This window comes from Chiloscyllium plagiosum, unplaced genomic scaffold, assembly GCF_037043375.1.
Source record: "Chiloscyllium plagiosum isolate Xiang-an unplaced genomic scaffold, Cpla_swu_hap1 HiC_scaffold_11, whole genome shotgun sequence".
NCBI lineage: Eukaryota > Metazoa > Chordata > Chondrichthyes > Orectolobiformes > Hemiscylliidae > Chiloscyllium > Chiloscyllium plagiosum.
This window is the reverse complement of record NW_028270149.1, coordinates 34,366,862-34,383,055: the sequence shown is the minus strand read 5'-3', so window position 1 is coordinate 34,383,055 and position 16,194 is coordinate 34,366,862. Positions and strand designations below refer to the sequence as shown.

General features: G+C 39.3%; 1 protein-coding gene across 1 annotated transcript in view; it reads right to left on the bottom strand.

Moving 5' to 3' along the window:
- LOC122557307 (SH2 domain-containing protein 1A-like) overlaps positions 1–15,678 on the bottom strand; it is a 61,653-nt gene extending 45,975 nt beyond the window's left edge. The window contains exon 1 of the mRNA XM_043704868.2: positions 14,756–15,678. Within this exon, the coding sequence (XP_043560803.1) occupies positions 14,756–14,889 (134 nt within the window). The 5' untranslated portion in view covers positions 14,890–15,678. The remainder of the gene's footprint in view (positions 1–14,755) is intronic.
- Positions 15,679–16,194: the final 516 nt, after the last annotated feature.

Sequence of the window (16,194 nt, the reverse complement as noted above, 5' to 3'; positions counted from 1 at the left end):
TTTGCTATTAAGGTGTGTTTTATAGGTGCAAATTGGAAGCATTAAACTAGAACATGGATATCATGAATTTGTACTTTTTTTGCGAAATAGAAATGAAAAAAGTGTAAAGCATACAATACAGTTGAAAATAGAGTACAAGCCAACTTTTGGAAATTGAAGTATGAAGATCAACAATATCCAGCAGCACACTTCACAAAATTCCCACTTAAATAGAGAAGGTGCATGAAAGAAATTATTCTTTTTCAAACTGCTGCTTTTTCTAATGTCAAAAATCACACAACACCCAGGTTATAGTCCAACAGGTTTATTTGGAAGTAAAAGCTTTTGGAGCGCTGCTCCTTTATCAGACAGCTACCTGATTAAGGAGCAGCGCTCCGAAAGCTAGTGCTTCCAAATAAACCTGTTGGGACAATAACCTGGTGTTTTGTGATTTTTAATTTTGTCCACCCCAGTCCAACACCGGCACCTTCACATCATGGCTTTTTTTAATGTATGTAGGTAATTCAGTAAGAAGATTTGAAAGTGTTTGAAAACTTTAGCCAATGCTTTTAGCCTATCTCTTTCTGGTCAATCAATGCTAACGAAAGTCATCATAGTTCCCAAGAACCATAGACTTCTCAGTCAACAGAGAGCGCGAACTGGTGGCGATTTTAACCCTAAGGTCAACACACCTTAGCTGAGAAGGCAGGATCTACACTATTGCTGTCATTCTGCATCACCCAAACTAGCCATCTGGCCTTCTCAACTACCCAGCGAATTCCAGAATTTCACAATTTTCCGAGTGAAGGACCTCATCTCATTTTTGTCCTAAGTTGTCAACACTTCAATGTAAGGCTATTTCTTCTAATTCTAGAATTGTCCAGCCAAGGGAATAACCTCTCAATGCCTACCCAGTCAATCAGTCTCAGAAACTCATAATCTCCAATGAGATTACTACATTATTCTAAACTTCAGAAGCCTAAGATCCATTGTACTCAATTTTTCCTTCTCTCATCGCAGAAGCCAACCTTGTGAGCTTCTGTTGCTCCTCTTTATGGCAACAAATCTTTCTTGAGTAAGGAGACCAAACTTGCACACCAGTACTCCATAGCCTTTTATAATTGTAGCCAATTTCCTTCATTTCGCATTTGTAGAAAGCAAATTTCTTTGAACACCACCATTTAAGAGTTTTTATCATTTAAATTATTTTTTTATTCTTCTTCCGACCAAAGTGAAAAATGTCATATTTCCTCATATCATATTCCATCTACTACCTAATTGCATTTATTTGGTTTAGATATAGCATTCTTGACTCTAAGTCAAAAGGTTGTACATTCAAGTCTTGTTGGAGACTTGAGTAAATAATCTAAATTCGGAGATACTAGTGTTGGACTGGGGTGTACAAAGTTAAAAATCACACAACACCAGGTTATAGTCCAACAGGTTTAATTGGAAGCACACTAGCTTTCGGAGCGACGCTCAATCACCTGATGAAGGAGCGTCGCTCCGAAAGCTAGTGTGCTTCCAATTAAACCTGTTGGACTATAACCTGGTGTTGTGTGATTTTTAACTTTGTAAATAATCTAGACTGACATTACAGTGAATACTGAGGAAGTGCAAGTAGAAATGCCAACTCATATTTTCTGAATGTTATTTCTGGATTCATCAAGAAACAATTACAACAGGGACTATACTGCAAAAGTACTTAATTGGTTGTAAAATGTGAAGAATCGCAAGGTCATAAAATACATTCCCATAAATGCCTTCTGCTGTTTTAAAGGATCCCTTCACATCTGTTATTAAATAACCGGTGACTGAGTCAGAAAAGTTCCAAAGCATAGTGAAACAATATATATGACTAATTGCTTCCTTCTCATGATTTTGCATATATGCTAAAAGTCATTAGTAACAAATTGGGTACATAATCACTGTGCAAGGATAGATGGAAGATGTACATCAGGACCAGGCCAGAATTGCAATGAAACTGAATCTAAAAGAACTACCTCGGAAGTTGAAATTTTGTTGGGGCAATTACTGTGTCTGGAATCCTCCAAAAAAGTCCCCAACTCTAAGTTAGAATTAGAAATTTCAGAAGTTCCTGATTAACTTAATTTTAATTATTACACAATAAAGTCTTACTCCTGGGTAACTATTAAACTGGAACACCAACGAACACTGTCTTGAACCCCTATCCCATGATCATCACCTCAAGCCTTCAGACCTGGGCAACGCATCCTCCAACCTTACCAGACGTGACACCCCGCCTCTCACCTGTCACCAACCACCAGACCCAAGCCCACTCAACCCAACACCTGACCCAGCCCCAGCAGCCCTTCTCTGACCCAATTTATTGGACCTCTCCAACCAAATCCCTCGAGCTGCCATTAGTACTCACCACATTTTCCTTCTCCCAGCTTCCACCCTATTCCCCTACATCTAACAGGCACCCTGAACCCCTCACTCACTTGTCACCCAACCCTCCTCACTTACCAATCACCTAATCCCCGACAAGCTGCCAGCCCACCTATCACCCTATCCCACACTTATTTTACATATTCATCTTCTCACAGTGACATTCTAAAGAGGTTACAGGGTATTTAAATCTCAAAATCTAGCACTTAGAACAAAAAATGGTGTGTGATAACAAGACTGATTCTCTCTATTTTCATGCATTCAAGGATGCCTCAATCCTGTTTTAGAATAGAAACGTCCCGGTCAGGAAATTTGTGGGGATAATTTATCTAAATGTGTCTTTTTTTGCGCAATGAGGATTACAAATAGTTTCCCACAGCTTATTTAACACCACTGGAAAAATCACACTTTAGCTTAGCCCTTCAATGTTAGATGTAACACTTTCATTTTATATATAGATAGCTCGATGTTTTGTCGAGACAAGTCAACTTCAAAAGTTCAAATGTCTTGAAATGAATATCTTTAAATAGTAACAAATGGTTAACATATTCATATGATATTCCATTTCAACTAAGGCACAAATTTATTTAAAAATGAATACCTAGCTATCTCAATCTTAAATATACTCAATGATCTCGCTTCCACAGCCTTCTGTGGCAATGAATTCCATAGATTCACCACTCTCTGGCTGAAGAAGTTTCATCATTTACAAAATTTGAAAACAACACCATCATATTGGCCACTATCAAAAACATGTAAAGTTGGACAGCCATGATCACTGACATTGCAAAATGGAACATGACACTGCAACTCCTTTAACAAGGTCATTTTGACCTTGGTTATTTTTTGAGAGGAGTTGTAAAGGGTGAATTGGCTACTTTAATAATGGCTAACAGACGCTGCCTCAGTCAACAATTAGAAAAGGCTTTCAGGTTTTATTTTAAAACACTTGTGCAACGAAAGGGAGTAGCCAGTTCTCGTAGTTCAGGGTTTTTTCTAGTTAGTTTTAGCTGGGGACCCAAAGAAACAGCTCCATGCTGATCCTCTTGCTCTCTGACATCTCTCTCCTGTAAGAACCTGTATTTGAATCTACCATTTTGCCAAGGATGTTGCAGGAAATGGAGCAACTCTTTGTTAAGTTGCGCTTTCGTTTTAGTAATGCCATTTACAAGTTCGCTGATGACACCACCATAGTCGGTCAAATCTCAGATGGCGACGAAACAGACTACAGACGTGAGGTGGAAAACCTGGAAAAATGGTGCACTGAGAACAAACTAGCTCTCAAAGCCGGCAAATCAAGGAACTCATTATTGACTTTCGTTGGGATGTTACTCATGCCCCCCTACACATTAACAGCGCAGAGGTGGAATGAGTGGAGAGTGTCAAGCTCCTGGGAGCGGTCATCCACAAAAAGCTTTCTTGGACCCTTCATGTGGACACAATGGTTACAACAGCCCAACAACGTCTCTTCTTCCTCAGGCAGCTGAGGAAATTTGGCATGATGGCGAATTGCCTTACCAACTTTTATAGGTGCGCCATCGAGAGCATTCTGTCTGAATGTATGTGGGAAAAGATTTGCTAACACGTGATAGGCCCACAAAAGCAAATTGGCCAAATTGCACCAGGACACCCAGAATTCCTGAGCAGCTCACGAACTGGGTCAGACGGTAGGCAGACAATGGAATACGCTTTCAAGCTCCCATCGACATGACAAGAAGCTCAAAGCCCTAAGGGCAGTTTCACAACCCAGCAACAGCAAAGCCACACAAAGACTAGGACAGACAGACAGGCACCACAGGACAATGAAAGCACCTCACCACTCCAAAAACACCTACCTGTGAAGATGAATGGAACCATGATACTGTCAGGATGTTGCATTGTGTGAAGGAACAGGACATTCATGCGATAAACTGTTTTCCAATTAGCACCCTTGCAACTAAATTACTCCATTTTCAGAAACATTGTGTTACCATTTCTTAATCAGTGTCATTGTGCAGCATTACTATAAAACTGGTCTCATCCTCAGCTCTGGGAGGAGAAATCAAATTATCTGTGCAGACTGTCAGTTCTGTGTCAGCTAGTTTGTTTTCTCCTCCAGCAATATCGCTTGCAATAAACTGTTCGTCAATTTCACTTCAAGCTGTGTTTTGTGATCTCTAACCTACTGGGCAAATTTCTCCAACAACGTATCACTACCTGGTACGGCGACTGTACCATTCATGATCATAGACTGTTTCAGAGAGTGATGAACTTGGTCCAGACAATCACAAAGGCCAACCTCCCATCTATAGAATCCATCTCCCAGGCTTACTGTCAAGGAGAGGCCACCAGCATTCTCAAAGATCCATCCCACCTTGGTAATGTTCTTCTACAACCTCTACCATCGGGGAGAAGGTATTAGAAGCCTGAACACATACACTGGCCAGTTTTGAAACAGTTTCTACCCTACTGTTGTTAGAATACTGAATGGGCTCGCAAACACTTAACATTCGCCTGTACCTGTTTACCTATTATTTACTTATCTATGTTATCTGCCTGCATTGCTCACAAGACAAACCTTTTCACTGTGCCTCGGTATATATGACAATAAATTCTAGTCAATTCAAATAGTTATGGTATTCTAAATTTGGTTTTCTTTTGTTCTTGTGTAAATAAATTATTCTTTTAACACTGGGTGGTTTGACCAGCTGTGTCGCTCCTGGAATATTCACCTGATATCTGCTGAAAACAACTAGTACATTTAGGTTCTGCGCGATCTTCTTAAAATGTCTTGAGGAGGTCTGGTCTAGTCCATAACAAACATTTTAAGAGGAAAAAGAAATTTATTAGAGATAATTAAATTACTGCATTTTTGTACGGTATAACATGACTTTGTCCCTGTTGTGAGCATCATTGTCATTCTTATGCAAACAGATAAAACACGCAAGATTGTGAGAATAACCAGCTCTAATTTGATGCATAATTCCAAGCTGCTTTACTAGGGTGGCATGGTAGCTCAATGGTTAGCAGTGCTGCCTCACAGCACTAGGAAACTGGGTTTGATTCCATCCTCAGGTGACTGTGTTACGTTTGCACATTTTCCCTATGTCTATATGGGTTTCCAAACGCAAGATTGTGAGAATAACCAGCTCTAGTTTGATGCATAATTCCAAGCTGCTTTACTAGGGTGGCATGGTAGCTCAATGGTTAGCAGTGCTGCCTCACAGCACTAGGAAACTGGGTTTGATTCCATCCTCAGGTGACTGTGTTACGTTTGCACATTTTCCCTATGTCTATATGGGTTTCCAAACGCAAGATTGTGAGAATAACCAGCTCTAGTTTGATGCATAATTCCAAGCTGCTTTACTAGGGTGGCATGGTAGCTCAATGGTTAGCAGTGCTGCCTCACAGCACTAGGAAACTGGGTTTGATTCCATCCTCAGGTGACTGTGTTACGTTTGCACATTTTCCCTATGTCTATATGGGTTTCCAAACGCAAGATTGTGAGAATAACCAGCTCTAGTTTGATGCATAATTCCAAGCTGCTTTACTAGGGTGGCATGGTAGCTCAATGGTTAGCAGTGCTGCCTCACAGCACTAGGAAACTGGGTTTGATTCCATCCTCAGGTGACTGTATTACGTTTGCACATTTTCCCTATGTCTATATGGGTTTTCTCCCACAGTCCAAGGATGTGCAGGTTAGGTGGATTGGTCATACTAAATTGCCCATAGGGTGTAACATGGATTAGGCATGTGGAATGCAGGGCTATGGGATAGGTCTGGGTGGGATATCCAGTGTGGAGGCCAGGTCTGGACTCAATTGGCTGAAGGGTCTACTTCTACACAGTAGGGATTTTATGTTTCTGTTGAAGAATGCTCATAAGTCTTATGTTGTTTAAAAAGTATATATTTCTAGAAATGTTCCTATTGTATGGACTGCTATGAAATGCAGCTTAAACATTTCTGATGCTCTGCTGTAGATCATCTCTCTTGTTTTGAAAGGTGACTTGTGAAAAAACAAAGCAATAAATAGATCCAATTGTCCGAGGAAACTTTCATATTCATCGCACTTTGATAGAAGTTAGTTGTGCCTCTTTTATGTGCTAAAGATAGCTGAAGTGTGGTATTACTAAATTATGTGGGATTCATAAAGAAACAACAATATATAAGAATATAAGAAAATAAGAACCAGGAGCAGGAGTAGACAATTCAGACCTTAAGGCTGCTCCACCATTTAATTCATAGCTGATCTGATTGTGGCCTCGACTCCAATGTTTTACACTCTCCCCATAGCCCTTCAACCCATTACAAATCAAAACTCTGTCTATCTATTCCTTAAATTTATGTTATGTCCCTGTATCCCCCACACTCTGAAGTAGACCCACAGATGCATGCTCCTTTGCAAGCAATTTATTTTTCATCTGTTTTAAATCTGCCACCACTTATCATAAAACCATAACTTCATGTTCTAGATTGCCCCACAAGAGTAGAAACCTTTTTACATCTGCTTTGCCTATCCCCTTTAGCATCTAATGCACCTCAATTAGATCACCTCTCACTCTTCTAAACTCCAAAGAGTATAGGCCGAAACTGCTCAATCTCTCTCTTCATAAGACAAACCTCTCAGCTTTGGAATCAATCTAATATTATTTCCTCTGAACTACCTCCAATATAATAGCATCCGTCCGCAAACAAGAGGGCGAAAACTCTACACAATACTCGAGGTGCAGTCACACTAATATCTTTACAGTTTCAGAAATATTTTTCTACTTTAATACTCTATTCCCTTATCAATAAATGTCAAAATTATATATTTTGCTTTCCTTATTATCTGCTGTAGGTGCATAACTGTCTGCTGCGATTATTGCATGAGGACACCCAGATCCTTCCCTATCAAAGCACTGTGATGTTTCTGTCCAATTAGACAATAAGTTTCCTTTCTATTCTTCTAACTAAAATGGATGATCAGACTTAAGATTATTGTTTAAAAATGCAAAATATCAATCAGGTTAAGAACATATTTGAGGAAGGGTCTTATCTAGAGAGGTTTGGTATATTTCATCAATCAATTATTTGTCAAGAAACAATATTTTGACACAAAATTCAGAATCCTTGTCTCATTTTCAAAATTAAGGAAATAATTTTAATGTACCCTGTTCACTGGGAAACTGATAAAATTGGGTTCAAAATTATGGCACATTGTATCCAGTTTTGTGTGCCATCAAATGAGCACAACTTACACAACTAATTTGCTTGAAATAATATTAAAAGGTGTTAATTTCTCAAGTGAATGAAATTATATATAGAACATAGAACAATACAGCACAGAACAGGCCCTTCGGCCCTCGATGTTGTGCCGACCTATGAACTATTCTCATCTTTAACTTAAAGTACAATCTTTATTTAACATTTCTGGCTGAACATTTTCAACAGTCCTGAATGACTACAGATTTCATCAAATATGCAAAACATTAAACTAGACATAATTTGCTGAGATGTGCATCCTTTTGCAGCTGTATTCACCTTAAAGCCTGACACCTATTTTGCTTCTCCACAGATAGCCCATTTGCTACATGAAAAGCTTGACTCAACTCCCTATTTCAAGAAAAGATCATCCTTACATCTTACACATTAACTATATTCTATTTCCACATGTCTCCAGTCACCTGTGAATTTCAGTTATGAACTAAATTTAATTTTTATCACACAGTGAATTTTCTGTCTCTTGACACTTGCAAAATATTTCTATGCATCAACATGGAACATGAAGTCTCACAGCAAAGTACAATACTCAAACGATTATAGATCCATGAGTGTGGCAACTGGTCTCTGAGACACAACTGCAAACTGAGTACAATCTAAAACCAAAAGATGACACCAAGAACAATGTAAATACGACCAGGAAGAACAACAACCCAAAACTAACTCCTGCTCACTGCTGAACAGCTGAGTTGAGCAAGGTTAACTACAGCACAAATTAAACTGATGGCAATACACAAGGAAAAGATTGTGCTTTTTTAATTAATTCATATGATGAGGGTGTTGTTGGCTAGAACAGCATTTATTGCCTGTTCCAAATGGCCCAGAGGACAGTTCAAAGTCAATCATATGGAAACCAGACCAGGTAAGGATGGCAGTTTCCTTCCCTAAAGGACATTAGTGATATAGATGGGTTTTCCAACAATCATCATCCTCTGACTCTTAATTCCAGATTTCTTTTATTGAATTCAAATTCCACCATGGCAGGATTCAAATCCAATATTATCTGGGTCTCTGGATTAACAGTCCAATAATAACACCTCAGGACCATTATCACCCCACTAATTAGCTAGGGTCCCTGCCCTTGATCACTATCCAGTGAATCTTTGTCAAGTTGGGCACTTTGATCATCAAACAAGAACAGAAACAGACCTGGCTGCAATGCACTGGTCAGTCAATTGTCAACGTGAACCATATGAGAAATGATCAATTGAATCAGTATTAGATGGCCAGTAACAATGACAAAATTCCAATCCAACCTCAAGTATCCAGCAGAGTGCTTGGCGAAGAAATGATGTCAGACAAGGCACCAGATAGACTGAAGTCTGATCAAAGGGCACAATTATTTGAATGCTAAAAAAATCATGTAACTGAAAGTGGATCAACACATCATATGTCTACACTCCTTTAAAGCAGAGATTCCATTAATGCCAATGTTATTCTAAGAGAACTGCTATCATGATTTTATTGATCAATTTTCTCTCTTTTCTCTAAAATACCAATTTCTGCTGCAAGATTGGCAACACTGGTGTTCCAGTAAATGGTCTCATTGTCCAACCTTCATTTGTGAGGCTAGTAATGCTCTTCATGGGCAATAACACACTTATATCCAATCTTGTTCTAACCAGACATTAACATTCACTTTGCAATAAACATTCTTGAGCAGCTATCATTGCTTTAAGCAAGTTGTTGATTTTCTCCCTTCCCTACTTAAGGACATTGAGTACTTTCCTACTTAAATACAGCATAAGTAAATCTCTTTTATTTAGTACAATTTTAGAGGAGAAAGTGAGGTCTGCAGATGCTGGAGATCAGAGCTGAAAATGTGTTGCTGGAAAAACGCAGCAGGTCAGGCAGCATCCTCCTGTTCCCTGGATGCTGCCTGACCTGCTGCGCTTTTCCAGCAACATATTTTCAGCTTAGTACAATTTTAGCCATTCTGACCTTTTGTACATTCCCATTTTAATCACTTCACCTTTATCATTGCCTCAGTTGTCTAGCTCAAAAGCTCTTGATACCTCCAAAAACCTCTCGACCTCTCTAGCTCTCACAACTTCTGTAAGATATTTTAAAATTATATCTCTTTGATCAAATCACCTGTCTTAATATCTCCCAATGTCGTCTGGTGTCAAGTTTTTGTTTGATGTTAATTCCTACAGGGATTGACAGAATAAATGAAGGAAGATGTTTCCCCAGGATAGGAGGAGGTGTCTAGAACCAACGGACATAATCTCCAAATAAACATAGCCCATTTAGGACAGAGATGAGTACATTCTTCACTCAGACAAGATAAATCTTTGGAATTCCATGGGCATGTGGAGATTCAAGTACTGATTACATTTAAGACAGAGACCAATAGATTTCTAGATATTAAAACTATCAAGATAGAGGGATAATGTGGGGAAATGGCATCACCCAAGATCTAACTGAATGGCTGAGCAAGCTGACGGAGCCAAATATCCCATTAAAATTTTCTATTACAACCCTGTAAAACAACTTTTTGTTGATTCACTATTAAAGGCCCTATGTAAATGCAAGGTTATGTTGAAGTTACCAACAGCAAAAAAATGTTTTCTGCTTTAACTGTAAACAAATGTAATAAATCCATCATATAATTTACCATTACCTCGAATTCAAAAATACTTAGTTTGAAATTAACATGTCACTGTTGTAATTTGAAATTGATAGTAATACAACAATAATAGATTTGCCTCCAAGAGACACAAAAATTTTACAATTTCCTAGAAGTGATGGTTTATTCAATCTTTTACTTAGGGCTTGAGCACTGAAACTGTCTGCACAATATTTTTGATTTCCATTTGTTTGGCAAATGCAGGCTTTGAGTTATATTTTGATGAAAATTTCCTCCTCAACAAAAATTTGATGGTTCTCTCAATTTAGGTTAAAATTGAAGTGACTTTAAAATATATGTGACTTTTACAGAACACAGCTCCATCTATTTAAATCGGTTCTACTATTTTTTCATCACAGATCTTTTTCAATTCTACCGTTTTCCCGATGTGAACTGATCCTCCAATTCAACTGCCACAGCACACAAACACTGTCAATTAATCGCACAATACACTCAAAACGCCAACTGCTGTCAATCAGTTAAAGGGACGACAAACACATAGCTCAGTCTGGCACAACGACTGTACAATTGGGATATTCACATTGCTAAAACCACTGATTTCAGGTGGGCTGTTTCTATTTAGCACAAAAGTTTCTGTCAGTTTCAGGACAAGGCACATGTTTTAATCTGTCTGAAAAAAATAGTAGATTTATAATAGAAGCAATGCACATTTTTACAAAACTGTAAAATGTAGTAGCAAACTATGTTGAAAATTATTACATGTCTAATGTTTTATATTTAGCTACATTTTCAAAACAACATTTGAAAATGTTTATGGCTTATTTTTGAAAGAAACTGTGGAATGTATCATATAAAAGGACTGCTTAAGACAAAGCAGCTAGGTTTAAGTTTTCAGAACAAAGTGATTCCTTTGATCTTCAACAAGAAAAAGTCCCTCTAAAAAGCCAAACGTCTATCTATTTTTACAGAAAAGGAAGACAAGTGTTAATAACAGATTTTTGTTTCATTCTGCTCAGTCCTTTCACAACAGTTACTCCTTCGTAACTGTTCTGCCCACAGTGACGATAGACTAATACTGGAAATTGGGTAAAAACAATGACTGCAGATGCTGGAAACCAGATTCTGGATTAGTGGTGCTGGAAGAGCACAGTAGTTCAGGCAGCATCCAAGGAGCTTCGAAATCGATGTTTCGGGTTTTGCCCGAAACGTCGATTTCGAAGCTCCTTGGATGCTGCCTGAACTACTGTGCTCTTCCAGCACCACTAATACTGGAAATTGTTTGGTCCGACAGACATTGGTGTGCTTTTAATTTGGTAGGCATAGAAAAAAGGATGTTTTAGTTAGTGAAACTACTGAATGATTTATGAACTACCGTTTTGACAAAAAGCAGAACACTCTTGTATTCAAATGCAGAGTTAAGCTCACAGTTTTATGCCAGGCTAGCTTGAGGTTGAATGTATGCCAATCAGTGCCACGGATCAATCATTTTATTTTATATTCTCACTGCCCAAAGGACTGAAAAGACGGTACACTGCAAATATATGCTTCCCTGTTTAATAAATTTGTCCAAGAATAAAATCTTACATATGATTAAACAGCTAATAATTATTAATTCCAAATAAGACAGATGTCATTTGGAGTCCAAAATCAAAGGGTATTACAGCTAAAATTAATAGATTTTGAAGGATTCCAAATTCCCAAATGCTGCCAGAAAGAAGTGAAACAAAATTATTACTCTAAAATGGTTTCACTTTTCTCAGTTGTACAATTCCTCATTTTAAGCTGAAAAACTTATTAGATGTTGCGTTTCCTCAGGCAGAATAAACACAACAAAATCTACTGCAATATTTAATTCTTATTAAAAATTTTGATGGGAATTGAGCACTCACATGTGTGCAATCTGGATACTAAAATTCTTTTGATGGTGGTGGAATGGTATCTTTTTAGTTGAAGAAGTTTGAATTAGAACACTTCTTTAAATCGAGAGAAGTGGACTATAGACTACTTTCAAAATTCATATTCATGTATTCATTTGTATTCATATTGGACATTGTGCAAAGTAAAAGTAAAACCTTATTGAAATTTTGAATGGCAATTTCTCCAGTATGGTTTATGATGCCCTAGGAGAAAAATGAAAAGAAAAGCTTAAGCTTCACAGTCTTGAAAAAGGCATGTCCTCTACAAGCACAGTCGTATGCTATTTAATAACTATTTACATGAGAACCTCCTAGAAATATTTTGAAAAAGTTAAATAAGCCAAATTCAAAATAAATCAGGAAATTATCAGCAAAGATATAAATAAAAAGTTATATTTCATAAATTATCAAAGTTTGTGAAGATCTGCCAAGATGTTTTGGGATTATTTAAAATGCAATTTCTCACAAAGGAGGCAAAGACTGAAGGAATATCCTGAAGTGAGCTATATTGGCCTGTCCCAGCCTGAGACAGATTATTTTTTTTCTGATTCCTCTCCAGTGGAATAAAATGTTAGTGCATCAATGATAGGACATGGTGGAAACAGAATCATCTCTAATTTTTGAATAACTCACTGCTCAAACTCATAACAGGAAACAATTCCAGAGGTCAGCCAGCACACATGGAATATTTCTCCAAGGGATAGTAGCTTCAGAAGATGGAAGGAGAGAAAAGAAAATTATAGCAGTTGAACATATTATCCACAATGTGAAGAAGTTACCCTCTATTTCAAAAACTGCTATGCAGTTACTAACCAACTTTGATTGATTTGTGGCATGACCATATTTTTCTCTCATTTTCCCTATCAGTGAGAAACCAGCCCCCAACACAAGTAGCAACAATCAATTTTAGGCCTCTCTGGTATTGCTTACTTAGCAATTTAAAATATGATCTATCTTGACATATCTTAAACTGCATAAATTTAAAAGCAGTTTTGCAGACAAATTTTATAAACTTGCACTTCTGTCACCCAGCAAGAACTTGGACACAGAGGTCAGCTTGTTTTGCAAGGCTCTCTAAGATTAGTTTTGGGGGAACATTCACTAAATAGTGAGGAAAACTCTGTACAGTTCACTGTAGATACTTTTCCCTTCTTTTTTCCTAATTAATCTGTTCAAAATGTTATTACATACCTCTACAACAGGTGGGACTTGAACCTGGGCCTCCTGACTCAGAATGAGAGACAGTATACACAAACTCTAACTTCAAGCTGCACAATTCAACGATCCAAGCGCTAAGTGGAAAGAAGTCTTATCAAGTTTGTACTCTGCTTCGATGGATTAGCTTCTTGCGGATTATGAAGCTCACTTCTAGGGTTTCCTTGCCTTCTGCTTCTGCCCTCATCTTTCACTTTTCGATGGAGAGTGATGGGAGGAATCCCAACCAAAGCATTAATTCAGGCAAAGAACAGAAAATGCTGGAAATACTAAGCACGTTCCACACCAAACACCGTTCCTAAGAAAAATCGTTTAACTTAAAACATGAACTTAATTTCTCTCCACAAATGCTGTCTGACTTGCTGTGTGTTTCCAGCATTTTGGGTTTTTTTCCTGAGGATTCCAACAGCCACAGTACCAGTGCAAGAAATACTCAGTGGGTCAGACAGCATCTGTGGAGAGAAATTGAGTTCATGTTTTTGATTTTGCATTTCTTGATCGTTTCCTGACTCAGATGTTGATGCACCTGCTGTGTGTGTTTTAACATTTTCTATCCAATTGCGACTTTCAAGTATTTGTCTGTTTCTTTTTATTTCTTGCAACGCTTCACGTTGCTCCCCTCCAGGCAGTTCAAAACTGCAGATTATGCACAGGCCAAATCAGAATGCTAGGCAAAAGTGAGGACTGCGGATACTGGAAACCAGAGTTTAGATCAGAGTGGTGCTGGAAAAGCACAGCAGATCAGGCAGCATCCGAGGAGCAGGAAAATCAAAGTTTCGGGCAAAAGCCCTTCATCAGGAATGGCTTTTGCCTGAAACGTCGATGTTCCTGCTCCTCGGATGCTGTCTGACCTGCTGTGCTTTTCCAGCACCACTCTGATCCCAATTCAGAATACTGGCGGCTCGGGGTTGGTGGGGGTTGGGGGGATGTTTGAGTTGTACTTAACCAGTTACTATCCGTTTTAAGCGAGACATCGGACAAGTAAACCTTACATTTGGTTTGCCAATTAGGTGGAAGGGACAAATCCTATGAAACAAGATGCGCTGCCGCTTGGACCCGGATCCACAAGCAGTGGACCCACTCCAGGACTAACCCAAGTAAAACGTTCCCAATTGGATTAAACGCAGAACTATACGCCGGTGGCAGTGAGCAGTTAACAATTTCATATCTAAATTATCACGTTTAAGATTCGCAAATCGCACGTATCTGAATAGGCGTTTTCTCCTTTCTGCACTCACTCTCTCCCGGGGTGAGGGGGGGAGAAACTTCCAAAACAATATTTAATGGGAGAGATTCACTGTACGCGATATAGTGACAGTGTGGATTTCTGCAGCGGCTCTGAGCGAGGTTACAATGCCGGTACGGGAGCTGGGGTTCTGGGTGACAAGGTTTGGGTACTTACAGGACACACAGGCAGTAAACCCCTGGCAGAGACTCGCTGTCTCTGATCAAGTAACTCCCGTCCTTGCCACTTCTGCACAGCAACCTCTCCCCGACCTCTCGGTTGATTTTCCCGTGATAGATTGGATGATCCATTTGTGCTCGCTTTCGGGGGCCGCCAATGAGTGGAATCGGTTTTGCTTCTAGGAGGCTCAAGTCACGGATCGAAGTGGATGCTCACTTTCTGAAACCTCCAATCTTGCTCTGGCCTCTTTCACTTGCACCTCTAAACAACACGTCATTCTGAGGCGAGGGGGTGGTGTAAGGGAAATGATCCACAGTTACAATCCCCTCTCTAACATGCCCTTAGAGAAAGAGAGAGATTCCTTGGACTTCACAACCCAGTGGAAACTGCATCATTCCCCACCAAAGCCTTACCACTTTCCTGAATTTGGGAACTGCTCTCACCCGGTTCCCCTGAGACAGGACCTTCACAATCCCCGAACGTTGTGTGCGGTGGCAGGTCAGTTGGTAAAATACGTCAAGATTGGAAAAATGAGATTCTCAACATCAGTAAAAGAAAAGTGCCATTTTCCACCTAAAGTTTTAACAACAAGGCGTTAAAAATGAGCAGCAAGAGGTCTATTTGCATTGCTCTGTAATCTCACACAAAAATATAGATTGCTGAACAAACTAGGTAGGCCTGGCAGCATGGGTGGAGAGAGAAACAGAGTCAATGTTTTGGGTCAATTGGTAACTTATTGAGTTGCTCCAGCAATTTCTGGTTTTGTCTCTGATTTCCAGCATCTGCTGTTCTGTTTTCTCAAAGCAATCTCACCTCATTCCTAAGAATGCTATTTCCCCATGCAATGGAGAGAAGCTCAGCAGTGAGAATTCCTGAGTCAGATTGGGTATGTGTGGTGGCTCCAACACATTGCTTGCTCCGTCAGGCCTTCATCTCAGGGCATACTTTGAGGGCAGCGACTGTCTGGATTCTTTGTCCACAGAGACTGACACTGGACATGCACTAGCAGAACTACATCCTCATGACACATCTCTGACTCACTTACAAACGGTTCACCAGCATTTTGGAGCTCACCAGCAACAGTTCAAGCCTGCACTTTGGAGCTCATCAATTGCAATGCTGCTGCCAGACCACTTTGCACACAGGGACAGGGACCCATCTCATGGATTAGTACAGGATGCATCCTAGGGCTGTTAGTTTGCTCTCTTAGCACTCACTCGCTTTTCTCTTGCTTTGTTGCTCACAGAGGCTCTGCCTTGCCTTCCTGTTTTTGCACATTGGCACCTTACTCCGAACTTACAGCCTCTCAGCTTTTCTGTCTTGCCTTCTAATGCAAACACAAAGCCAGGAAGCTTGTCATGGTTGCTAGCAATGATCAGTCAAGGGGGCAGACATGTTGCTGTACAGCAGTATGTTACGTTAACATCACACTTGCA